The 26,119-nt window shown below is 40.5% G+C and overlaps 1 protein-coding gene across 5 annotated transcripts in view; it reads left to right on the top strand.

Annotated features, from left to right (window-relative positions):
- Positions 1–4,907: 4,907 nt before the first annotated feature.
- The window catches only part of Htr4 (5-hydroxytryptamine receptor 4), a 179,959-nt gene continuing 158,747 nt past the window's right edge, over positions 4,908–26,119 (top strand). For 2 of the 5 annotated variants that reach the window (XM_078047446.1, XM_078047454.1), the window contains exons 1-2: positions 5,585–5,742; positions 25,624–25,696. In XM_078047446.1, coding sequence (XP_077903572.1) covers positions 25,671–25,696 — 26 coding nt within the window. In that variant the 5' untranslated portion in view covers positions 5,585–5,742; positions 25,624–25,670. Of the gene's footprint in view, positions 5,500–5,584; positions 5,743–5,829; positions 5,984–25,623; positions 25,697–26,119 lie in introns of those variants that run through there. The other 3 variants (XM_078047437.1, XM_078047434.1, XM_078047440.1) reach the window with 3 other exon arrangements.

The following is a 26,119-nucleotide window of genomic DNA, read 5'->3' as shown; positions in this document are numbered from 1 at the left end:
TTCTGTTTTAGAGATGCAGAGAGTAAGGAAGTGAAAATACATCAATGAATTCATGACAGGGTGAGATAAGGGCTGGGAGTGATATTAGTAGAATACACAGACAGAAAATAATGCAGCAGAGGGTAAGTGCCAGGTGAAAATTCCTCTGTAATAAGAGATATTCAGCTTCTTTGCTGAATCAAAAAAGCAAGCGTTTTGCATCTAGGATCCTGAGGCCAGAAAGAGCTGTGTAACCTGAATCTCAGCCTTGCTTAGGCTCAGCAGGAGAGTAGAGGGTTGTGAGCTGGTGAAGGAGGGGAAGCAGGGTTGAGGACATGAGATCTCTGGAGGACAAGGTGAGAACGGTGAGCCACAGGACTGGCTCATTAGATCTGATTTGGGTTTGGGGGAGAGAGAGTTAATCACTCCAGGACATGTTACAAAATAAACAGCCCAGTGTAGTAGGTTTGGCTTAAAAAAATTGCAAAGATTTTTTCCATTTACTACTTTATTTGGAGGATATTTTGCTAGAAGTTATTTCCTGACATAGAATGATTATCTATAAGGTAGGCTGAGATGCCTGCAAATAATCGTGTACCCATATATGACACAAGGTCTTGTTTCAGGATCTTATTTATTCTGTGAAAAAATAAGCCATCCATCCTGACTTTATTATAGGAAATATATTAGCAGTTTGGTTTCTGTTCCCTTGCAGCTGCATTAAAACTCTGTCCAACTGTTTAAATTTTTAGCAGCTCTTAAGTGGATGGAAGGTATGCAGGCTTCAAGCTTGTGAGTTCAAGGAAGCATTAATTTATTTCAGTAATTTAGATTTGGAATTTAATTTCCATCTTCTTTGTTCCTTTCTCTTTGTTCTTTGCCTCCCTCCTTACACACACACACACACACACACACACACACACACACACACACACACAGAGAGAGAGAGAGAGAGAGAGAGAGAGAGAGAGAGAGAGAACTCTATTCTCTAACTAAGGCATCCTAAATAAAATTAGCTTAATATAAAGTCTGTGACTTTAAGATAGCCCATGGTGTGTGCAGATAACATGATTTGGTGTGTTTGGCAGGCTGGTATTCAGTGAGTACATGGCAAGATATCTGTACCAGCTAAGCATGCGGACAACCAAAACAGAAAATCAGTATTTGTTTCTGCAGACTAGAAGAAATTATTGATAGGAAGACTTAACTTGTTTAAGTTTATAAACAAAATAATAAAACCAAGGAATTCCATCTCCCCGAGTGCTGTTTCTGACCTGGCCGTTCAGTGGTCTGAAAGTCTGGCAGCACAGTGCCTGGCACATCACAGGGGTGACTACTGGGCCTCCATTCTTTTGGGGTCGACAATTTCCATCCTACCTTCCTAACAGCACCTCAAATTGACTGGGGAAGTATAATGTCCTCCATTGTGTGTATTCTTGGTGGTCAGAGCAGGTCCCCTCCCTCTTCAACCTCTAGCTCAGAATGAGGGAAGGGAAGACACATACTAGCTCTGGCCATCTGGTGTGTTCTCCAGGGACCTTGAACTTGGGTGAGTGACCCATCCAAGCACAGAGGACTGGTGAGGCCATCCCCCAGTTCTGGGAGTGATGAGGTGAGGTGTTTCCATTGAGCCTGTGTTCAGTTGCTGCACTGTCTGCTCTCTTGATTCTCTGGAGCTCCTAACACCTCCTTCTCCAAGTCTCTGTTCTGGCATTTCAGTGGTTCTGTGAGCCCCCAGTATCAGTTCAATGATTTGTTTTCCCTTAAGTTAGTTAGAGTTAGTTTTTATTGTTTTCTATCAAAGGTCTTCATTGAGATAATAGATGATAATACTGTGAATGAGGTAATGGAATGAAAATAGGCACAGATTCTATTTCTTTTGTGACTTTCCCTTTCTTTAGTCTTCATTAGAGAGTGGAATCTCATCTGTAGATGGGTTTTCTTGGAACTAGGATAAATAGTAAATTTTTATTTCTCTTTCTGGAGGCAAAGCTGTTGCTTAAAAAAATTATAAACAATTTAAATTATATGCTTATTTTATGTAGTTTAAATTCCAATAAGCATAAAAGGAAATTTAAACATTCACAAGCATCATTCTGTATAATATATATCAATGAAAAATATCATGTACGATATCTGAGCGGCACCTTCTGGGAGGAGTAGTGTGGTTTACCTAGCTAATCCCTTATTGTTAGGCATTTAGGCTCTTTCCAGTTATTCACCCTTATAAAAGGCCCTGCATGAACATTTTTAGTTTAATCCTTTAATATACATGCTTATTACCCTCTGATACATTTTGAGAAGTAGAATTGTTGGGCTGGGGAGTCAGCAAATTTACAATATTTTTACTCACAAGAATGGCCCTCTTATAAAGCATATATAAAATATGAATAGTCTTTTATCGTGAGTCTCTTCTTCAAAGAAAACAAAACAAACAGAAGTCTGTGTTTCAAGGTATGCATTGAAGCAGCCAGGTATAAAACCATATTGCATTACCTGAAGTGCTTCAGTTGACCAGTTTCAACTAAAAAAAAAAACAGTTTAAGAAAAATTTATTAGTAGTCCTTTCTATTCAACCAGACACCACATCTGCTTTCTTCATTCTGTTTTTCAAAAAAAAAAAAAAAAAAACACTTATGGGTAGGAAGGATAGTAGAGTGAATCTGAATCCCTGTGGACATATATGACTATATGACTATATGATTAGATAAACTATCATCTACAACCAGAAAAATGAGAAGTTATACTCTATCTATTTATGATATGTCAAAATGCATTCTACTGTAATGCATAACTAATTAGAACAAATTAAAAAAAAATCCCACAGAAACCCAACTGTGTGCCTGGCATAGTTCAAGGCACTGTGGTTATAAAAGGAGGTAAAACCTGGTGGGACACAATCCAGTGGGCCACGAACTTGAAAATGTTGCAATGTGGTAGTCACTGCCACAGTAGAGATATGCACAGCATTTTGAGGACAGAGAGCCAGGAGCACCTTTGACCAGCACAGTTAAAGTCTAAAGTGAGAATATGAGCTTCACCTCAAGATACACAAACAAAGGCTTCCAGAGAACTGCAGAAAGAAGAGATTGGGAAAACTTCCAAAGAGTTTATGGGAACTGATAAGCGATGGGGTTAGCATTACTACAGGGGAGCTTTGCAGGAGAGGGCATCATGAGCATTGGCACAGAGGAGAAAAGAGGTGAACAGATCACTTGAAACACAAAGTTTGGGCATAACACACTGGCAGATCTGGGCTACTGAATCACTGTCAATAACAAGATAAGGCATTAGTGTTTAACTCCATTAGTTAAAGAGAAGTGAAGTATGAGTTATGGCTGCTTCCACAAATTACTTGGTGGCTTAAAAAAACACAAACTTATTATCTCACAATCCTCTAGATTATAACTCTGACATGGACTTCATTATGTCAGAATCAACGTGTCTGCAGGCTGCATTCCTTTCTGGAGGCTTTAGGGGAAAATCTGTTTCCTTGCCTTTCGAGCTTTCAGAAACTATCTGTGTTCTTTGGCTCATGGCCCCTTTTTCTGTTGTCAAAGCCAGCAACAGCTGGTCAAGTTCCTCTCATGTCCTATCATTCCGACCTCCTTTTCTGCCTTCCATTTCTACTTCTAAGGACTTTTTAAGGGCCCACTCATATAGTCCATCCCACTCTCCCCATGTTGGCTTGTGTCTTATTCATACCTGCAAAGTTCCTTTAGCCATGCAAGATAACATGCCCACGCGCTCTCAAGATTAGCACATGGATTACTTTGGGGAGTCATTCTACCTTCCATGGGCATTGAGGTTGCAGAGCAAGAGAGTGACAATATTGGGGTTCTGCCCCAGGAAGACTATAGTGATATCACTGAGAGGGAAAGAACAGTTAGAAGACTTTTGGTGATTCCAGAAAAACCAGGATTAGGCTCAGTGAGAATAAGAAGGAAGAGGCAAATGCAAATGGCAGAGTGGAGATCATCTCCTGGGGGACTGGCAAGTGTCTAGTGGAGAGTGAGGAGAAGGGGCACAGAAATGAGCTGTCATTCAGTCCCTGAGCATCTATGTGTGTGAGGCCAAAAGTGTCAGTTGAATTTGGTTTAGACAAGTGGAGTAGTGGCAAATTTAAGTTTGGATCTTATTATCATTAGATAAACTTTTTAAGTTTTGAATAGCACGCATGACAGGAATAGAGATCCAGGCCCTAAATATACCAGGGAGAGAATTAATATTTGGGAATGACTAAGAGCTTAGAGGTGTCAAAAAAGAAGGGCACAATGAAGGTAAAGAAGAGGTACATAGAATGAGACATGAAGAGAGTGGAGGGAAAGAGAAAAAGTGGAAGAGTAAAGTGAGAAAGAGATATAGGCTTCGAGGAAGGGGAGTGAGAGCCAGAACTACAGCAGAGAGAGAAACCTAGAAAAAGACCAGTCTAGAGATTTCTGGCATGAAACGGGTGGGTCAATTTAAATTTCTGGTTCACCTGAGTTGTGCTCTCAATTTTAAGTTAATCATTTTTAAGATTGTCTTGGAAGATTTATTTGCTTTCTGAGGTTAATCACTGTCCACAGCTCTCCCTTGTGCCAGGCTTGCAGGCACCCTCAGTGGTCCTTTGAGGGGGTGAAATATTCACCCAGCAATTCCCCAGGCCCCTCACCTGAGTGAAGGAGGTTCAGCTTCTCCCAGCGTGACTCCTTTAACACAGACTGTTTTATCCATGGAATTTGGAGCCTTTGTCGGATGTGCTGAGGAAAAATGATTTCACTCTGTTGCAGCTACTGTACCTGCCAAGCAGCAGGCAGGCAGGAGCTTTGGTAAGCCTCAATACAGAGGAGGGTTTACATGTCCCTCTAACAGATGAGTGCTTTGAGACTTAGCTTCATTCTAGTCCTATGCTCAAGGTCACAGGTGGTCAAAACAAGGAGAACAGGCTAACTTGGGACCAGAGAAGCAAAGAGTGGACTAACAAGGGCAGAGTCACTTAGTAAGACTGCAGGCAAATGAACACATTACGTCTGGAGAACTTGGGAATCTTAGTGCTCCCAAGGTGCTCCCAAGCTTACTCTGAACCCTGATCCCCAAACTAACCCTGCCCTGAGAAGGGTTATTCCAGAGAAGGAATGAGAAGGAAGTAAGCTATACAGGGGTAGGGTTTCCCCTGGCCGGAACACTACAAAAGCTTTCATGTTTATTATCTTTGAATAGAGGAAGCAAGCACTCAGAGAGGTTCACCAACTTGCCCAAGGTCACCCAGGAACCCGCAATGAGGCCAGGACTTGCACCATGCCTCCATAGAATGGGCAATACTTTGGTTAGGGAGAGCACATTTGGGCCATCACAGAGTAGGTGAGATCTCCCCAGACCGCCTCTGTGCCCACTACCCTGTGCGCCTGGCTGCCGGGCTTGCCCTGAGTTCCCAGTGGAGGCGGCAGCAGGCAGGGCAGAGGAGATCGCCCGACTGGGGGCTGTTGGGTCAGCCGAGCCCAGCCCAGCCAGGACGACGAGGATGCTCTGCGCGCCCAGGTGAGCCAGGGCTGGGGTCTTGAGCCCGCAGCTCGCGTCCGCGCCTGGCGCCCGCCGGCCCCCAAAGCGGGGGCCGGAGCCGGCACCCGAGGGGGCGGCGGGGAGGGCGCAGGCAGCGGCTAGGAGCGCAGTGGCGACGGCAGCAGCAGCGGCGGCAGAGGCGGCAGCAGCTCGGCTCCGCGCTCGCTCGGGGTGGCCGCTCGGATCTGCCAGGGCGCCTCACTCCTTCGCCTCAGGCAGCGGGTAAGTGCTAGGTGCGCCCGGGATCAAGACCCCGAGAGCCCACGTGTGCTGATGGGGACGCGGAGTGGGCGGGGCGGTACCGCGGGCTGGGGGCTTCAGGGCTCTGGACTCGGAACCCTGGCTTTGCCGCATTGATGGGCTGCGTGGCGGCTCACGGTGTAGGTGGGCTGCTGGTTGTGTAGGACGCCTCCCCAGCGCGGGAGCACTGGAGGTTTGTGGCTGTTGCTCTGCACTCCTGTAGGTAAGTACTTGTAAAACTGAATGTGTGTTCACTGACTAGGAGGTTGTGTGTGTAAAGGGGAGAGAGAGAGAGAACGACAGACAGGCTGGGCTGTGCATCCATAGCTGTTTGTAACTAGATGCTTGTGTGTACTCTATGGATGGTCCTGAACGTGTAACCACGAGTGTGCTGTGTGTATGTGTGTGAAAGAGAAACAAAATACGTGTGTCTTGAACATGTGTGTGTAAGTGGCACGGAGCGTGTGGGCACGCTGCACGCTTTGCTGCATGAAGCTTTTCACGGTCACTTCCAGTACTAGCGACCATCCTGCAGCTGTCATTTACAGAATCCCCAAACCAATTTCAGAAGCTTTTCCTCTCAGCTTGCTACCCTGTGTGTGGCACTATGATGTTAGTGGCCTTTGGAGGAAGTGGCTGTTGATACAGGGAAGTGCTGTCTGGCAGAGGTGAAGTCATGGCATGAGCTCGTCTTCCTTAGAGTTCAATGTTAAGAGAGAAATCTTGTCTTGGTTTCCCACTTGGTCCATGAAAATGAATGCAGATGTTCCTTAGGGTGCAGGTTTGGCATGGATCAAGGGTGGCTTTTGATGGAAGGACACTGATGTTTGCCCTCTCTGTCTTCATACTACTGGGATGGAGTCTCTGGGTCATACAACTGCAGGTGACCCTGGCCTGTAGTAGTGATATTTGCCTGATCCCCCAGTGAAACTTCAGCTTAAGTGACAGAGGGAGAAGTTGCTGTGTGCTGCTGGTGAGCACAGCTGGTGACAGAATAGGACACCAGTGATGAATGTGGTGCCCTAGAAACAAGGAAAATGTCAGAGAGGGGACAAGAACCCTAGAGTTCTGAGGAGCAGTTCACATCTAGGGAATATAAGAGTGCAGAAAAATAATAGTAAAAACCAAAGAGGCACTGCAGTATCCTCAAGTCATTTTTTAATCTTTTATTTTCTTCACACATTCTAACCCTAAATGCTTCCTTATCTTTGGGAAATATCTTAATTATAACTATATGGTAGAGTGGCAATCATCATTTAAACTCTAGAACTACATGTAACACACTGAAGCCAGCAGGAGCTTCAAGGAGTGTTCTTCCAGCCTACCTTGAGCAGATGGGGGTCCCAGGTACCCGAGGACAATAGTGTCCCAGTTATCTGAGTTTCCTTCCCGATGCTGTTCCTTCTGGCAGCCGCAGAAGCCTTGTGGCCAACTAATTGAATGGGTTTTCTTCAACTCTCACATGCCTAGACCTCCTTATTTCTCTTCAATCCCTCCTTTCCCTCCCCAGCTTCACAGACTAAAGGACAACACCTGAACATCAGCAGCAGCAGCCTGCTACACCACATTGCCTCCTGATTTTCCCATCTGTTGTTGAATACACCCCTCCGAGTCACCCAGGCTGGAAACCAGAGCAACCTTTAATATCTCCTTCTTGTTCATCAGTAGCTGCCACAGCTTAATCCATAGGCAAGTTTGTCTGTGCTCCCTCAATACCTCTTGAATTTAAAATCCCCCTCTTTGGTCTCACTGCCACTTCCTTATTAGGGGAGACCTATGTTTAGGGATATCCAGAGATACAGACTATAATTAAGGTATGGGGAAAAAAATTCCAGGCAAAGAAATGAGTGAAGAGATCCTTGAGATTATCTAGGACTAAAAGTTAAATCTGTTTTTTGGAAGAATCTGGACCTTTTAATGATTGTAGCATAATGTGACCTAGATCAAGTCTTCTTGCCTTTCTAAGGCCTGGTTTCTTCAACTGTGAAAAGTGATAAAAGATTTCACCTAGAACCTAGTCACTAGAGCTTTTGTTTGTTTGTTTGGTTGTTGTTGTTGTTTTTTTTTTTTTTTTTTGATACTGGAAATTTAACACCGGGGCACTTTACCACTGAGCCACATCCCCAGTCTTTTTTTTATGTTTTATTTTGAGACAGGGTCTCACTAAGTTGCATAGGGCCTTGCCAAATTGCTGAGTCTGGCTTTAAACTCTTGATCTTCATGCCTCAGACTCCTGAGTGGCTGGGATTATAGGCATGAGCCACCATGCCTGGCTACTAGATCATTTCTTAAGATCCTGTTAACTCTAAAATTCTCTGATTGTCATTGATATTTTTGCATTAGCAAGAAATTTTCACCTAAGGCCACACTGGCCCAAAAGAAATCAGTTTGTCTTAAGGGAAACTAAGCAGATAAAGGAGAAAAGAATGAAATGCACCATTGACTGAAGTTTGATGTGAGGGTTAACCGAAAACATCCAGATGGAGTTAGAAGAGTTTTAGAGACCACCTATTCTCACCTCCCAGGAAATGTCAGAGTCTTCTTCATGAAGATAACTTCACATTATGTTGTAATAGAGGATTGTAAAGCCTTGGTGCCATTGACATTTGGGGCTAGGTAATTCTTTGATGTGAGGGACTGTCCTATGCATTATAGGATGTTCAGCAACATCCTGGTACCTATTAGATACCGGTTACAACCCTTCATTTTGACAACAAAACATTTCCAGGCATTTGCTACATGCCCACACGGAGGGACAGAGCCCCCTTTCCAGATGAAAATCACCATGATAAATCAAGCAAAGTCTCATAGCCTCCTGCAGAAGGATCGTACAACAAAAGAACTGCTGTGTTGTTCACTGCCTTTCCACGCTTCCAACCTAGCCACCCTCACACGGTTACCTCCATCTCTTCTAGATTTTTAGTGCTTTGTTGCTATGCCTGGAAATGCTCAAGATGCTGCTGAAGGCTGAGAGGCATTTCAGAGGCAATATAATAATAATCTTAATAACTCACATTAATCCAGCCCTTGATGCACACCAGGCATAGTTCTAAATGCTCTACATGGATGATCTCATTTAATCTTCATTAAGAATTCTGTAAGGGAGTTACTTCTGTTACTCTCATTTTACAAATATGGCTACTCAAACACAGGTAAAATAATGTGCCCAAGTTCTCTCGGATATTGAGTAAAGACCTGGTGTTGTGTTGTATGTTATCTTATTCCAGAGTCCCTGTCTGAACCCCCACATTGGCCCACCTTGTATGAAGGGGATTTTGGTGTTACAGGATGGGAAAGATCTTCAGTATCCCCTAACCCAATTGTAAAACCAAGTCTTGCCGTTTGGAAGGAGGCAGGGGGTTGCGAGTTGTATTATTCAGTTGAAATTATGTGATTTCTCCCTTTAAAAAAAATGTTCTTCTCTTTCTTACCTAGAAATAGTTTGGAGGCACGTGTAGAACAAGATGGGTGGTAGTGGGGTTGGGAACCTGGAAAGGGGATTGCGTGGGGGGAAAGAAAAGATGTGAAGAACACACAGAACATAAGACATTTCTTTTTTCCATTCACTCTATCTCACTATGTTTTTTTAAAAAATATAATTTTTGTTATAGATGGACACTCCCTTTATTTACTTATTTTTATGCAGTGCTGAGACTCGAACCCAGTGCCTCATGCATGCTAGGCAAGCGCTCCACTATGTTTTTATCAACTCTCTCCTTATTGTTCTTAACCTGGCCTTTGATTCTTCTATTCTGAATGATGTTGACTTTTTCCTATTGGAGCAGTAGAAAAATGGCCAAATTTTGACACAGAAATATAAGTAAAATGTAAATAGCTATCAAGTAGGCTAATTGAGAGGGCTCACCTTAAATATAGTCAGAGTAGGTTGGCAACCTTCAAAATTACTAACAAGTTTGAAATTCCAAGGTAAGCATAAGGTTGACTATTTTCTTTGCCACCTTGTGTCATGAAATCTGTAGGTTTGGTAACTGCCAGTGAAGAAATTGTAGAGCTCGACTATCTATTTCTCATGGTTTGCTTAGGACAGGGGCTCCCAAACTTTGATAAGCAACAGAATAATTCGTAGAGCCTATTAGAGCATAGGTTGCTGGGATTTACTCCAGAGTTTCTGATTTCCTGCATATGGTTTCGGGTCTGATAATTCACATTTATTCCTGTTTTTCCCTGCATTTTTAAATTGGTGCATTGTAGTTAGATATGATGATGGGATTTGTTGTCACATATTTGTACATGCACAAAATCTAACAAGATATAGTGGCCAATATCATTCCCCAGCATGTCCCCTCTTCTTTTCTACCTTCCACTCCTTATCCTTTTTCTCTAATGATCTCCCTTTATTTTCATGAGTTCTGTTCCACTTTTCTTTTAGTGTTTCCTCTTTATCTTCAACATGTGAGGAAAAACATATGATCCTTGATTTCCTGAGTTTGACTTATTTCACTTAACATAATGGTCTCTAGTTCCATCTATTTTCCTGAAAATGATATAATTTCATTTTTCTTTATGGCTGAATAAAGCTCCATTGTGTATATAATATACTATATTTTCTTTATCCATTCATCATTGATGGACATCTAGGCTGGTTCCATGGTTTGGCTATTGTGAATTGTACTGCTATAAACGTGGGTATGCATGTATCACTGTAGTATAATGACTTTAATACTTTAGGATAAATATATGGTATAGCTGGGTCACATGGTGGTTCCATGCCTGGTCTTTTGAGGAACCTCCATACTGATTTCCATAATGGTTGTACTAATTTACAACACTGACTAGCTGTGTAAAAGTGTTCCTTTTCCTCCACATCCTCTCCCAGATTTGTTATTAGTTGTGTTCATGATGACTGTTATTTGGACTGGTGTGAGATGAAATCTCAGTGTGGTTTTGATTTGCGTATCCCTTGTTGCTAGTGATATTGGATAATAATTTTTCATATATTTGTTGGTCATTTGTATTTATTTTTGAGAAATGTGTTTAATTCAGATTGGTTTGTTTGATTTTTCAGCAAAAAGTTTTTTGAGTTATTTATATATTCTCTATATATTAATCCTCTGTCAGAAGAGAAGCTAGCAAAGACTTTTCTCCCATTCTGTAGGTTCTCTCTTCACATTTCTAATTGTTTTCATTTGCAGAAGCTTTTTTTAATATTTATTTTTTAGTTGTATTTGGATACAATACCTTTATTTATTTATATGTGGTGCTTAGGATCGAACCCAGGGCTTTCCATGTGCTAGGTGTGTGCTCTACCACTGAGCCACAACCCCCCTCCAGCCCCCTGCAGAAGTTTTTTAATTTTTTGCCATTATTTCCTGAGCTGTATGGGTCCTATTGAGAAAGTTGTTGCCTATACCTATATGTTGGAGTATTGACCTTATGTTTTCTTCTAGGAGATGCCTAGTTTCTGGTCTAATTCCTAGGTCTTTGATCCATTTATAATTTGCATTTCTAATAGGTTCCTAGGTGATACTGATGCTGCTGGTGGGGGTCTGGTCTCACCACTATTTGAGAACTACTGGATAACTAACATAAAGCCCATATCTAGCCATCTTACGTTTTAAATGAAAAGATATTTTATTTTTAAGATAATTAGAAATTTTGGCTAATTAGAATCCACAAATGGAGCAAGATTGAAAGCACAATGACTACTAGGTATGAACTTAGACCTCTCACTAAGCCGCTAAGTTTTGCCTCACATTTCAAACAGATCTTTGCTTTTTCTCAGCAATTGAACTTTTAGGTTGAGTTAATTCTCTGTCTCCCACCCCTACTGCCACCTAATTCAGATGACAAAATCTCCCATTATTCATGAAATAATCCAAATCAAAATTCCTTTAATATCTTGGTGTCTAGTGTCATAAAAATTCTGATGAGTCTCTGTAAGGATAAGAAAGGTATATTATCTAGCTAGCTAGCTTATTATTTTTTTTGTACAGTTGCTTTGTACTTCCCCTTTCAAATCCACATTAGCATGATAGAGACACCAAACATAAATTTGAATTTGCATATTTGTGTGTAACTGATGAAAGTTTTAAAATCCCAATCAGAAAGTTAAAAACAAAAAATAAGCTTAAATCAACTCCTTTCTCTTTCTGAACTATCAGCATATCTCTGTGTTTTTGTTTCTGTTTTTGCAAGACCCCCACCTCCTCCACCCAAACAGGCTAACTCAGACAGATTTAAGGATTGTGAAGCTTCCATTCAATTTAAATTGTTTATCGAATGTTTATCATATACTTTGGAGTTTTATATATAGTCTTTGGGGATTTTTTTTCTGTCTAACCTGCATATTGTTTTTCTTGTTTACAAATAAGGAACTGAGGCCCATAAACTTTAAGGATGCTCTTGTATTAATTAGAAGGCTTATTAGTCAATACAGGTTTTGGCTATACATGATGAAAACCAACTCTGACTTATTTAAGCAAAGGTTGGACTTTGTTGGAAGGATAGTGGGGATTTTCTTATGAATTTAAGCAACCAGGCCCCAGGACAGCTGGGAAGGTCATAGCCAGAGAACTCAGCTCCAGGAGTACATGACTTTCCCCAGTGCTGTCCTTAATGTGACTCACGCCCAAGATTCTGCGGCAATCAGTTCAAGACAGAGAATCTTATTGGCCCAATCTTTTATGACCATGAGGTCATAGCAAAAGCACAGTTGTCATGGGCTCAACCTTGAATTGTGGTTGATTTTCCCAATGTAGTAGTCTAGTGGATGCTTGAATGAATGTCCCCTATGTCACACCAGTTTGGCAAAGACAGAATCTGAATTTGGTTTTGACTGCAAAGAAAGTGATTTTTCCTCCTAAAGGTATGTTTGATGAGGAAAACACATTAATATGGCATTGAATAAAGACAACCTACCTTTATTTTCAAGTTTCCAGCCTCTATGTCAGGCATACCCTGGGCAGTTGTACATGGCTTCTGGGTTCTGACGCATCTGGCTGCTCTCTGCCCTGTGTCGTGTGGCCTGACCTCTCATTCTGCCCATGCAAGTCATATCTCAGGTTCACCTCACACTACTGTGACTCACAGGTTTAGAGACTGGAGGGACCCATCATTTGTCCCACCTTTTCCCTATGTGATAATCATTACTAACACATCCCAAGCACTTGCCATAAACACTGCTGAGCTCAATGGAGCTCATCTAACTTTTCTAATAACTCTGTTGTTGCCTATTTTGGATTTATTTTCTAATATTTTGTTATGAAAATACACATCTAAGTGAAAAATTCAGAGAATTATACAGTGAACACCCCTGTACTCTCCAGGTAGTTTTTATAATCAATATTTTGTGAAAGTTTCTTTATCATAGTTTTATTTATTCATTCATCCATGAACCTGTTTGGGAGAGGGAAGATGATTTCAAAGCATGTCGCTGTTTCTTATTCTCTGGGGAAACTGAATGAGACAGTTTACATGACTTGCCCAAGGTCATTCATGAGGAGGAGTTGGAATTGGGATTGAACTCTTACAGTCTGATTCCTCAGACCACCTTCTTAACCACTAAGCAGCTCTCTCAGCCCTGGAAGAGAAGAGGGAAAGATGAACTCAAGGCTAGGTAGTGCAGGATAATGACTGAGACCCAGGTCACTGGCCCTCAAGCTCCTGCAATTTCCGTTATGTTGAGCCACAGTAAATAGTCCATTATCCAAGTCGAAGTAGTCTTTCCTCACTTCTCAAAGGTTCAGAACTTGACAGTATACCCCAGATCTCCAGAAAATCTGATTTTTGACACAGATGATTTCATAAAGTTAATATGCTTTTTTTTTTCTTCTCAGCATTTTAAAATAATTTATGAAAATGGCAGACTGGGAAATTACCATTTTAGATAACTTTTTTTACAATGTTCAAAGGACTTTTTACATATGTTATCTTATCTGAACTTCATGAATAGCAGCAGATTTGCAAGACAGGTGGGCTGGATATCTTAACGACATTGAACAGCTGGAAACCTGTGTTTTTAGACACAAAGGAAGAAACTCAAAGTTATGTGATGCTAAGAGCAAAGTTGGGCCTTGGTTAAAATGTATCCTCTTTCAAGGGCCAGGAGACATGGAGGTTTTAAGGAATGGCATAAATACAAGTTAATAAAAGCTGGAGGAATTGAGGTGGGGATCCTTGATACCTTCATCCTTGGTGGATAGCTTAAAGGTCTGGGTTCTAGAGCCACCGTCTTGTGTGTCCTTGGTCAGCTTCTCTCTTCCATGTCTCAGTTTCTCCATCTGTGAAATGGGGATAATTACCATACTTCCTCATAGTGTGATGTGAAGATAAAATGAAGTAATGCATGTAAAAGTTCTGTTTGGTGCTTAATGTCAGTTATAAAACGCATCATTACACCTTTCCTGCTTCTTTCTCAAGAGCTCTCTTTTCTGTGTTAATTGGGTCCCCCCTAAAAATCTATGGACATGATTTCATCTTTTTGCCCTGGGTTCCCCCCCACCCAGAACCTATTGGGAGGAGATTGTGAACCACAGCTTTTATGAGGTGACATTTTGTTAGTCTGGGAAAGATGTGGATTTTGCTCAAGAATTTCCATCTAAGAAGCTGTAAATAGTCCATGTCCTTTGATATTGCACTGGTATGTTTCATTGGTTATAATAATCTGCATGTGAGAGCTAATGCAGAGAATTCTGTATAAACTATTTCTAATGTAGGAGGTTCTGAAGAAGTAGAAGGGTGAGGACAGAGAGGTAAACATGCTGCAGAGACCTTCCTCTCGGCATGCGCAGCAAATACTGAAATCTAGGCCCTTTGGACAATGGGTCATTTAAACAGATATGAAAAAAACAAAGAGGATTTCAGAAGGGTATGCTCACCTGGGTGGATCACACTCTGTCCTTGCACCCTCTCCCAGACTGACCCCCACACCCAGGAATCCTCTAGAACAGAATCACTGGGATGTTTGCTAAAATGCAGATTCCTGTATTTGAGTCTGCAGTTTTGCAAGTGATTTTTAGGTAGATAAATGTTTGAGAACCTCTGCTGTGAGCAGCATGATTTCTGCAAGGTTGAAACAATAATTTTAAGGACTTAATTTAGATAGAATACAAATTTTGGTTTGAACTGCTCTCAATTCCTGCCTTCTGAAGTCAGATGTATATGACCCTTTATGCTTGCTTGGGCTCAGGCTTTGGGGCCTGTCCTGCAGAGAAAAAGACTGATTCCTGTAAGGACATCCCACAGTAGGGGAGCTGGGTTTCCAGGTGCATGGTTGCCTTTGTGGAGAAGCAGAGTAGAAAATACTCATCCTCCAGCAACTGTCAAACTAGAAACTGACCACCCATGATAATAGCAGACTAACATCATGCTGTGAACTCACTGGCACCTGTTTTAAAGCATTCATTTTCAGGATTTTTTTTCCATTAGTCTCATGAGGTTGATATTATATGTATTCATATTATATAGATGAGGCCCCCTGAGTCTAAAGAAACTTAAGTAATATGCCCACACTGGTGATGGAGAGAAAGAGGGCAGGGTCTGTGGTTGTGCCTAGAAGCAGGGATTGGCAAACTCTCCTTTTCTGTAGACTAAAAACTAAGAACCATTTTCACATTTTTCAATTGTTGGAAAAATATCAACACGAGACTATTTCATGACAAATGGAAATTTATATGAAATTCAAATTTCAATGTCCATAAATAAAGATTTATTGGAATGCAGCCATGCCCCCTCATTTACATATTGTCTCTGGCTGTTTTCATACTACGGCAGCAGAGATGAATGATTGGGACAGTGACCCAATGCTCCAAAAAGCCTCAAATATCTGATAAACAACCATTTACAGAAAAACGAAATGTGCTGACCTCTGCTGTAAAACATACTGTGTGCTCAAAGTGTCCCCCAAATTTCAGTCCTTTGAGTATTACCCCTTTGTGATTCTCACCACCTTCTCATACCATATGGAGAATTATCTGCAAAGCATTTTTCTTTAGATTAATTAATTTTCTTTAAATAAATTTATTTTGTAAAGAAACAAAAGTATAAGTGGAAACCAGTCCAATTGCAAAAAATAGAAGACAACTGTAAAAACAAATGCAGCACACACAAAACCATGTATTAGACTCCAGGTGAATAAGTGGAAAAGGTGTGCATCTGGTCCTGATTTCCAGGGGCAAGACTGCATTCATCTTGGAGGGCTACACTCAGTCTTCTGAAATTCTCTTTGTGCACAGACACAATGGGTTGGAGGTGCCTTGGAATCCATGTCTCCCTCTGAATCCATAACCAGTAAACTAAGGGTGTGGAAGTATCTCTACCCCAGTGCCTTCCCCTGGTGTTTGGTAAAATTCTGAGGCATATGCTTTACTCCACTTCTAAGAATGTCTCTGTAGATTGAGCTTCCCTGGCTGAACCATTTCTCAGTGGTTGCCTCTCATTTGTTTTTTCTTCTACCATTTCCCTACTTTTGCACATGCACCTGCCAAATTCAGCATGTGCTTTTAGTCCTTGCCTCAAGATTTGCCTTTTTTGGGGGAGCCCAGCTAAGACAACAGTGTTTCTTACCAAAGATTGTGAACCTGAAACCTGTTCTTTTTTCTTTTAAACAAGAGATTAGCAAATAACAGGAAGATTTTCAGAAACAAGCTCACACCTATTTAAGTCCTTTTTATCAATATCAATAATGATGATTAAAATAGAAAATGAAAGAGAATATCATTTTGCTTTATAATCTAATATTACTTAATGTTCTGGCCACCTATTACCCAATGTCATATTCTTTAGTGGTTAAGAGAACCATGCTTGGGGAATTGATGTGTTACCATGTTGGTTCTCAAAGAGTGGTCCCTGTTCCAGCAGCAGCAGTGACATCTGTAGACTCAGTAGCAACACAGATTCTCTACTGAAAACCTAATAAATTAGAAACTTGGTTGATGGGCCCAGAAGTTTTGCTTTAATGAGTCTCCAGGTGATTCTTACGCATGCTTAAGCTTGAGAACCACAGCCTCTTTATTTAGTTCTGCTCTCTTTGCATTCTTGGATTTCTGAAGAATTCAAAATCACTCAAGACCTGCTCCCTCCCCTCAAACATGGCTGACTGATGGTTTTCTAGCTTCTGTTGGAGCCTCCTCTGAGGTGGATCCTTGTAGAGTCACACAGGACAATAATTGGAAAGCTCTGATGGTTAGAATGGTCTACTCATGGTGAGTCTCAAACTCCTCTCAAAGCTTCCTCTAATCTGTCCTTTAGATTAAATCAGGATTAATCTTGTCTTTAATTATGAAGTAAAGCTTTCATACCATGTCAGGACATCCATTTAACAAATGCTTGCTGATCTAGTGCATGATTATTCTGTGAAAAAAAAAGGAACACAGCCCGTTGTCTGCTTCTTCATTGTATCTGTGGCCAAAAGGGTGACGCACTAGACAAGCTCTCACCAAAGTTCATAACTAAATGTGTGTGACTTTGTTCTTTCTTCATGAAATTCTTGAATTCATGCTTCTAACTAGTTTCTTCTAATTTCACGATCCTTGTTGCATTCTTTGATTGAAAAAACCCTCTACCTTAAAAAATAACTGATTTCTAGAAACACTGTATGTATATAGATACATGAAATGAAAGTTTATGTTCTTTTTTATTTTTTTCTGTAATCCATTCTTTCCCACAAAAGTGTGGTTATAGCTCTTAAATATTCTTCCACTGGGCACAGGTTCTTTTAAGCTTCAGGATTTTTGTTTTTGTTTTTGACAAAGGCACTAAACTTCCCAACTGAGAAACGTTTATTTACCTAGAAGAATATTTTCCTTAGTTATTTTGAGAAACATTAAAAGGCATTTTGCGTCCTGGTTGTGGATATGTGTATAGTAGTGCCTCAAATGGAATGGAATTGGCTTCTGTAAGGATTTAATTATGGTAATAGAATGACTAGAAGCTTTAGGATTACCTGGTTGACTTACTCCAAGTGGCATTTTGGCTACTAGCCCTAAAAAGATTCAGCTTGTGGAACACAGGCTCTTTTTTGTTGTTGTTAAAGGGGTTGTACCCATTTTAACCTGCTCACAGTAACTTAGATGTCTGTCTACCTATATCTGAACCATATACATATATATAATATAATATAAATAATATAAATAATATAATATAATATAATATTTATAATATATATGGTTTGGAACACCAATTTACCACAGGGAAATCCTTTCAAAATGCATCAATCAACTTATCGAGAGGTTCAAAAGTAATTACTAAGACAGCATCCTACAAACTCTAATGTTTTCTAGAAAACAAAGTTCAGGTGAATAGCCAAGAAGAGGAATTTTTCTTTCATTTAGTGAAAATTTGCATAGTTGCAATTTTTCAGATGACTTGATTTTTTTTTTCCATGGTGGAGGGAAAGAGAGTTTGGGTGACTAGGAAATCCAATAAACGTGGGATTGATGAGACTGTTGCTTAGTTTGTTCATTTGTGTGATCCTGCTGGGACTGTGTTTTGGTGCACATGGCTCATGGTGAGGTGATGTGGCCAACAACAAGCATCTAAACAGTTAAATCTTACCAAATATTTGCTCTTATTTTTGTTCTAACTACCAGGTAGATGAATCTATTTGAGATGGCATAGGAATTTCTTTTTAATTTTTGGGAAACACCAGTTAACTTTAAGTTTCTCCCAGCATTCACCCTACCCAGTTCCCCTCTGTCCCTTTCCATCCTACATCTGGGGAAATTGAGACTGAGATTAGTGAATATATTTGCTTGAAGTTAAGTCGCACAGTCAGGCTGAGAACCCAGGTCCAGTGATTCCTCTGTCCAATGCTCCTTCCATGTTATCAGTCTCCCACCCTTGATTTGGCAGTTAAGATAAATAATGTTTTACTTATTCATGACACTTATCCAAAGTAAAGGTGTTGGGCTGTGCCCTTTGATGTAGAAATTTAACCCATGTAAGCATGTTCGATAAAGAAACGTGGTCAATTCAAGCAGAGTTATGCATGATATCTGTTCATGCAACCAAAACCAAACAAAATAAAGCACAGCAAAGCCAGCTGAGGTTATGATAGAGCTCCGGGTTGGCAGGTGTTGGCACTGTACCAAACTACATTGATCTCTCTTTCCAATAGGCAGGGACTATTTACAGGTGAGCACTGTGCTCTTACAATAGAGATGCAACTCCACACCTTCTGTTAACCATTAACCACTGTTCGCAGCAATATTTCAGACTATTCTGAATCAAAAAAACAAGGGCAATGATTCGGTGCACTTACCTTTTGGATTTGCTCTTTAGTTGTTCAAAACATGTAAGGCAGAAACCTGAGAGTTGGAATCAGCACTGAGTGGCCTTCACAAGATGGTTTCTTCTTCCTTCTCATGATTCCTTTAAGGAAAGATCTGACTCTGAATCTATTCATGAGGGAAAAGAAGCTCAAAGGAGGGCTGGGGATGTGGCTCAAGCGGTAGCGCGCTCGCCTGGCATGCGTGCGGCCCGGGTTCGATCCTCAGCACCACATACCAACAAAGATGTTGTGTCCAACAAGAACTAAAAAATGAATATTAAAAATTCTCTCTCTCCTCTCTCACTCTCTCTTTAAAAAAAAAAAAAAGCTCAAAGGAATTTGAAGACTTCTGAACTACCATAGATTTACTTTTATGACAGATACGATGTTCAGGGTAGTTCTAGTGGCTCAAGCCTGTCTTGGTCCTGAGTCGTTCATTCATTCTTACATGATAGAAGGGGCTGTTATTACCAAAAGTTCTCTATAGGTTTAATGCAATGCCAATCAAAATCCCAACGGCATTTCTTGTAGAAATAGATAAAGCAATCATGAAATTCATATGGAAAAATAAAAGACCCAGAATAGCAAAAGCAATTCTAAGCAGGAAGTGTGAATCAGGAGGTATAGCGATACCAGAGTTCAAACTATATTACAGAGCAATAGTGACAAAAACATCATGGTACTGGTACCAAAACAGGCGGGTGGACCAATGGTATAGAATAGAGGACACAGAGACTAATCCACAAAGTTACAACTATCTTATATTTGATAAAGGGACTAAAAGCATGCAATGGAAGAAGGATAGCATCTTCAACAAATGGTGTTGGGAAAACTGGAAATCCATATGCAACAAAATGAAACTAAATCCCTTTCTCTCGCCATGCACAAAAGTTAACTCAAAATGGATCAAAGAGCTTGATATCAAATCAGAGACTCTGCGTCTGATAGAAGAAAAAGTTGGCTCCGATCTACATATTGTGGGGTCGGGTTCCAAATTCCTTAATAGGACACCCATAGCACAAGAGTTAATAACAAGAATCAACAAATGGGACTTATTTAAACTAAAAAGTTTTTTCTCAGCAAGAAAAAACAATAAGAGAGGTAAATAGGGAGCCTACATCCTGGGAACAAATCTTTACTCCTCACACTTCAGATAGAGCCCTAATATCCAGAGTATACAAAGAACTCAAAAAATTAGACAATAAGATAACAAATAACCCAATCAACAAATGGGCCAAGGACCTGAACAGACACTTCTCAGAGGAGGATATACAATCAATCAACAAGTACATGAAAAAATGCTCACCATCTCTAGCAGTCAGAGAAATGCAAATCAAAACCACCCTAAGATACCATCTCACTCCAGTAAGATTGGCAGCCACTATGAAGTCAAACAACAACAAGTGCTGGCGAGGATGCGGAGAAAAGGGTACACTTGTACGTTGCTGGTGGGACTGCAAATTGGTGCGGCCAATTTGGAAAGCAGTTTGGAGATTCCTGGGAAAGCTGGGAATGCAACCACCATTTGACCCAGCTATTGCCCTTCTCGGTCTATTCCCTGAAGACCTTAAAAGGGCATGCTACAGGGATACTGCCACATCGATGTTCATAACAGCACAATTCACAATAGCTAGACTGTGGAACCAACCTAGATGCCCTTCAATAGATGAATGGATAAAAAAAATGTGGCATTTATACACTATGAAATATTACACAGTACTAAAAAATGACAAAATCATAGAATTTGCAGGGAAATGGATGGCGCTAGAGCAGATTATGCTTAGTGAAGCTAGCCAATCCCTAAAAAACAAATACCAAATGTCTTCTTTGATATAATGAGAGCAACTATAAACAGAGTAGGGAGGAAGAGCAGGAAAAAAAAGATTAACTTTAAACAGAGACATGAGATGGGAGGGAAAGGGAAAGAAAAGGGAAATTGCATGGAAATGAAGGGAGACCCTCATTGCTATACAAAATTACATATAAGAGGTTGTGAGGGGAATGGGAAAATAAACAAGGAGAGAAATTAATTACAGTAGATGGGGTAGAGAGAGAAGATGGGAGGGGAGGGGAGGGGGATAGTAGGGGATAGGAAAGGTAGCAGAATACAACAGTTAATAATAGGGCATTATGTAAAAATGTGGATGTGTAACCGATGTGATTCTGCAATCTGCATTTGGGGTAAAAATTGGGAGTTCATAACCCACTTCAATCTAATGTATGAAATATGATATGTCAAGAGCTTTGTAATGTTGTGAACAACCAATAAAAAAAAATTTAAAAAAAAGGACAATGAAAAAAAAAAAGAAGGGGCTGTTTGGCATCCTCATCCATCTCTTTTCCAGCTCTTTTTGGTTATGATGACATAGGACTGTTTCTCTGAAGGAGACTGGTATAGAAGGCGTGGTTCTTGATCTCTTAGGTCAGGGGATAAGACACAACATGACTGTCATCAACACAAACACACCACAGCAGATCTTACTGAATTTCAAATGACACAACTTATCCCTGAGCATAGGAGATGTTCTTGGTTGTTTGTGATTTTCTTTACTTTGATAGTTAATTAAAGTTTGTTAAGTTGTTAAGAAGCCAGAAATATAAGGGTGCAAGTTAAAGCACCGGTTTCCCGTCACCCCTTGCACGCTTCCCCACAAGAGATGTTGCTGTAATTACAGATTTGATTAGTTCCCCCCAGCAAATGCCGAAGAAAATAGTGGACTATAATTGATTAATCAAATCAGGATAGGTACTAATCACCAATTCCTATTTTAATACCACTCCTTTTCCTCTGACAAGGTACATGCTGTCTCACTGGCTTGTTAAATAATAATTTTACATTTCAATGAGTAAAACATAGCAGTGTACATTGCGGTGAATATATGAGGTTTGTTATACGTTGCTACATTTTTTCAATGCAGTTTCAATCCAATGAACTTTATCCAAATTTTAACAGGTTTTCTTACTTCAAGATTTTCTTCCTTCTGTATACCGACTCAATGTTGATTTTCTTGTATATTACTCTGCATTCTTTTAGCTGCAATAATGGCTGGAAACCAACTTAGTGTGACTTGAGGTCTAGAGAAATATGTTGGCTCATATAATGGGGAAGCTCAAGTGTAGAACTGGAACTTAAGCCTCACATGGTATAATCAAGGCATTGACATTCTTCAGGTGGCAGCTTGGTTTTCCTCTGGGCCAAGTGGCATTCTCAGACAAGCTGTGCCATCAGTGATGGGAACCAGAGCTTCAAACTGTTTCACAATATCAGGGGAACAAGATACTCTTTCTAGCAAAATTCCAGGATTGACTTTCATTGCTTTAGCCAAGGAAGCTAATAACGGCTGTAACCAGGAATGGACTGTTCTGATTGGCCAGTCTGATGTGTTCATCAGCTGGGGTTAGATGGTGGTTAGGAGTTACCAACAAGGAAAATTAATACATAATTTCAAGAGAAAGATAGAATAGATACTCAGCAGAACATTGTAGCAAATGTCCACTTTCCTCCAGAGCTCCCTTGTGCCTGTAGGAGGAAGTGTGATATGGTGACAAGAATTACTCAAGATAAAGTGTGAGCTTTGGAATTCACAGCCTTGGATCCTATCAATGGACTAGCTGTGTGACTTTAACAAGTCAGTTAACCTCTCTGACCCCATTTTCCTCATCTATAAACTGGAAATAAAAACTCAGAGGTTGGAAGAGGAGGGAAATGACAATGTCTGGCAAATACTACCACTTAACAAAGAGCAACTAGTTAAAATGGAATGGTCTCGGTTATTTTTTAATTATAATATTGTACTCTGAGTTGTTACATATTGCCTCCCGGTGGGAAAGTCATAAACTCCCAAGCCTCTGTTTCCTCATGGGAAAAACTAACTCCTCAGTTGACTCAACAGGGATTTATGACAAGAATACAGTCTGCCTGTCGTTTTTCTAGGCACTAAGGACATAACAGTGATCAAGACAATATTCTGCACTTTCTTGAAGCACGTGTGTTGGTGAGGGAGACAGGTCAAAAATAACAAAGCAGTTGATTAGACACAATGTGTGTTCTAGGATGAAATATTAGACAAATGAAGAGAATAGAAAGATTTAGAAACGAGGGTCTGAGATTTCATTTGGTGGTGAAGAGAATGTCTTTCTCAGGAAGTGATAGCTGAACAGCATCCATAAAGAAGTGAGAGAGGGATCTTTGAGTAGCATTCCAAGGAGAGGAGACAGGTGAAAAAGGCCCTGAGATAAGAGTCTGCTTGGTGGTCAAGTAAGTAGCAACACCAGTGAGCTGGTGGGAGGTGAGGAGAGGAACATGACTGAGGCTGAGTTTGCAGAGGAGCTGGCTCAGATCTTGGGGGATGGTGGGCTAGGATGAGAAGTTTGGAGTATGCAGAAGGCCACTGGAACCTTATGCTGAGAAGAAATGGTCTGACATCTTTTTAAAATACCAGTCTGGCTACTGAGGGGGTGAAGGGATGATAGTAGGCAAGCAGGAGACCTGTGAGGAGATGTGGCAATATCCCAGGTACAAAAGATGGTGGCATGGACCAAGGTGTGTGGTTCTGGAGATGATGAGAAAGGTGGAATTAAGGAATCATGTTCCAGTGAGAGAGAATGTGCATGCTGATGGTTTGGTTGAAGGGCTTGAGGAAAAGAGGTGTTTTCATCCAAGTAACTAGATAAATGTAATCAATGGGAGCCTTTGAGTCTTCAGTAAACAGACGGTATTCCAAACCACGGGTATGATCACCTCAGGAATGATTTTAGAGAGAGAAGGAAAGAACCCTTGTCACTTCAAGTCAGACCTTTGTACCTGTGTATTTCAAATAAAGTGTTATTCTTAATTCAGAACGCAAGATAGAAGTTACTTAGTCAGAATTTTTGCTACCATGACTGAAAGATATGGCAAAGAACAATTAGCGGAGGAAAAGTTTATTTTGGTGCTCCGTTTCAGAGGTCTCAATCTGTAGATGGTGGGCTCCATTCTTCAGGACCCTGGGTGAGGCAGGACATCATGGTGGAAGAGTTTATGAAGGAAAGCAGCTCAAGACATCACACCAGGAAATAGGGGTGGGGGTGGAGGTGGGCTAGGGGTGGGGTGGAGGGAGCACAAGAGAGCTCCCCTCACAGAAAAAAATACAAACCCAAGGGTGTGCCCTGACCCACCTCCTCCAGACACACCCTAGAGTTACCCCTCAGCTAATTCCCTATAGGGGATTAATTCACTGATTAGATTAAAGCTCTCATAATGAAATCACTTCACCTCTAATCCTTGCATTTTCTCACACATGAGTTTCGGGGGACACCTCACATGTAAACCATAGCAGAAGTGGACATCAGTACTTTGTCTGAGTGGGGTGCCCAGAGTCCTGTAGGCTGAGCCTTTAACTCACCTGCCACAACTGCAGAAATGCCCAAAGGAGCTCATTTTAGTCTTAGAGACTCTTAAAAACAAACACTGAAAAACATGGAGCATCTCCTGTGCCCTTTCCAGCTCTATTACTTGGCTTTTTTTCTTCCTGGCTGCTGCTGACATCAAGGGTTTGGTCCTCCCTGGCCAAGGGATCTAATGGCTCAGGCTGAGGTTCATGGTTCTTTTGTGTGGTAGATAAACAGATTTTGAGTTTCTTCTTGGTAATACTCAATTAGCAAACAAGTTGATAGAATTATAGCATATCAGAGCTGCAAGTAAACCCAGAGATTATCTCTTTCAATCTCTTCCATTTACTGGGAGGTGCAAGATGATGCTCAGAAGCAAAAAAGGACCTGTTCAGGGTGACCCTGGAACACACAGCTGGGCTCTGCCTCTGCATTCTCTACATTCATAGAATGTCCTAGAACAAATGCAATAGAAGATGTAACAATTCTTTTGGAAACAAAAACAATACAAAACAACCCCCGCCCCCCGCATAGTTTGTTAAGAGCACTCATTTTGTTGAGATTAGTGAGTGCTCACATAGTAAGGGGTGTAAGATTTCCTGAAGGTCTATGCCACAAGAAGTTTCAGTAATTTGAAAGTTAATTTTCCTCTAACTGGGATTTCTTGGTCTGTGTTTCCTGGATTCCTGGGTTCAGGGAACATGGGCTCCCTCTTCAGTGTGTATGTATGTTCATGAATGCATGTTGTTTTTCTGGGCAGAGAGTTCTCAGTAGTTTATTAAATTATCAAATAAATCTGTCATGACCTACCCTCAGAAAAAGAGCTATTTTAAAAAACAAACCCAAAAATCCTCACAGGAAACAAACTAACTGTAGTACATTTTAGGCAATGTACTATTTTAATCATGATAATGTAGTTACCTACTTTCACTAGCCAGTGTCCTTATGCAGATCATGGAAATAAGCTATGGTTCTAGAAAGAACAAAAAATAACAAATACAATAACCCAAGGTAAAAATAAATGCCCTTAAGTTTTAATCAGCAGGAGATCAGCACAATATGAATAAACTTTTTGCAACACTCAGCTGTACTATACCTCAAGATGCCAACAGTTGTTTGTTATAGTACTATTTATTAAATTTATCTATGAAGCAAAATTCTTAATAAATAGGAAGCAATGATTTTTTTTGCATTTTTCCTTTATCAAAGACTTTCATTTTCCTCTGTTGCTTTCTTGTTTAATGTCTTTTTATTCCCCATTTCAGGACCCTGTGGGCACTGAAATCCAGCACACTCATGCTTATTTCCTGTAATGGACAAACTTGATGCTAATGTGAGGTATGTTACATTTCTATATATATTGTGCTGTAAATTGTGGACTTTTGTTCAAGAAAGTCTCTGAAAAAATCTATTTCACTAGAGTTAAAAGCTAATGGAAGTAGATTTTTTTGATGTTTTATACATAACCGTAAGTGTGGTGCTGATTGATTGTTAGTGTTTTACTGCATAAATGATAAGTGTAACATGACTGTAAATTTTTTTAACTGCCTGTACTAAAAGTCTGCATATAGAGGTGCCATCTGAAAATAGATATTCATTTCTGTAAGAGAAAGAACAATGTATTTAATTGGGGGAAAGAATATCTATCTGTGCATCTAAATTTTAGATATTCACTATAGGTTCTAGTGTTTCCTCTTCTTTTTTCAAGCAAAGCATGAGTTTAGGTGATATGGTTATGTGACATCAGTTGGTTTCATGGTA

Source organism: Ictidomys tridecemlineatus, chromosome 1, assembly GCF_052094955.1.
Source record: "Ictidomys tridecemlineatus isolate mIctTri1 chromosome 1, mIctTri1.hap1, whole genome shotgun sequence".
Taxonomy (NCBI): domain Eukaryota; kingdom Metazoa; phylum Chordata; class Mammalia; order Rodentia; family Sciuridae; genus Ictidomys; species Ictidomys tridecemlineatus.
This window is presented reverse-complemented; position numbering and strand designations above follow the sequence as displayed.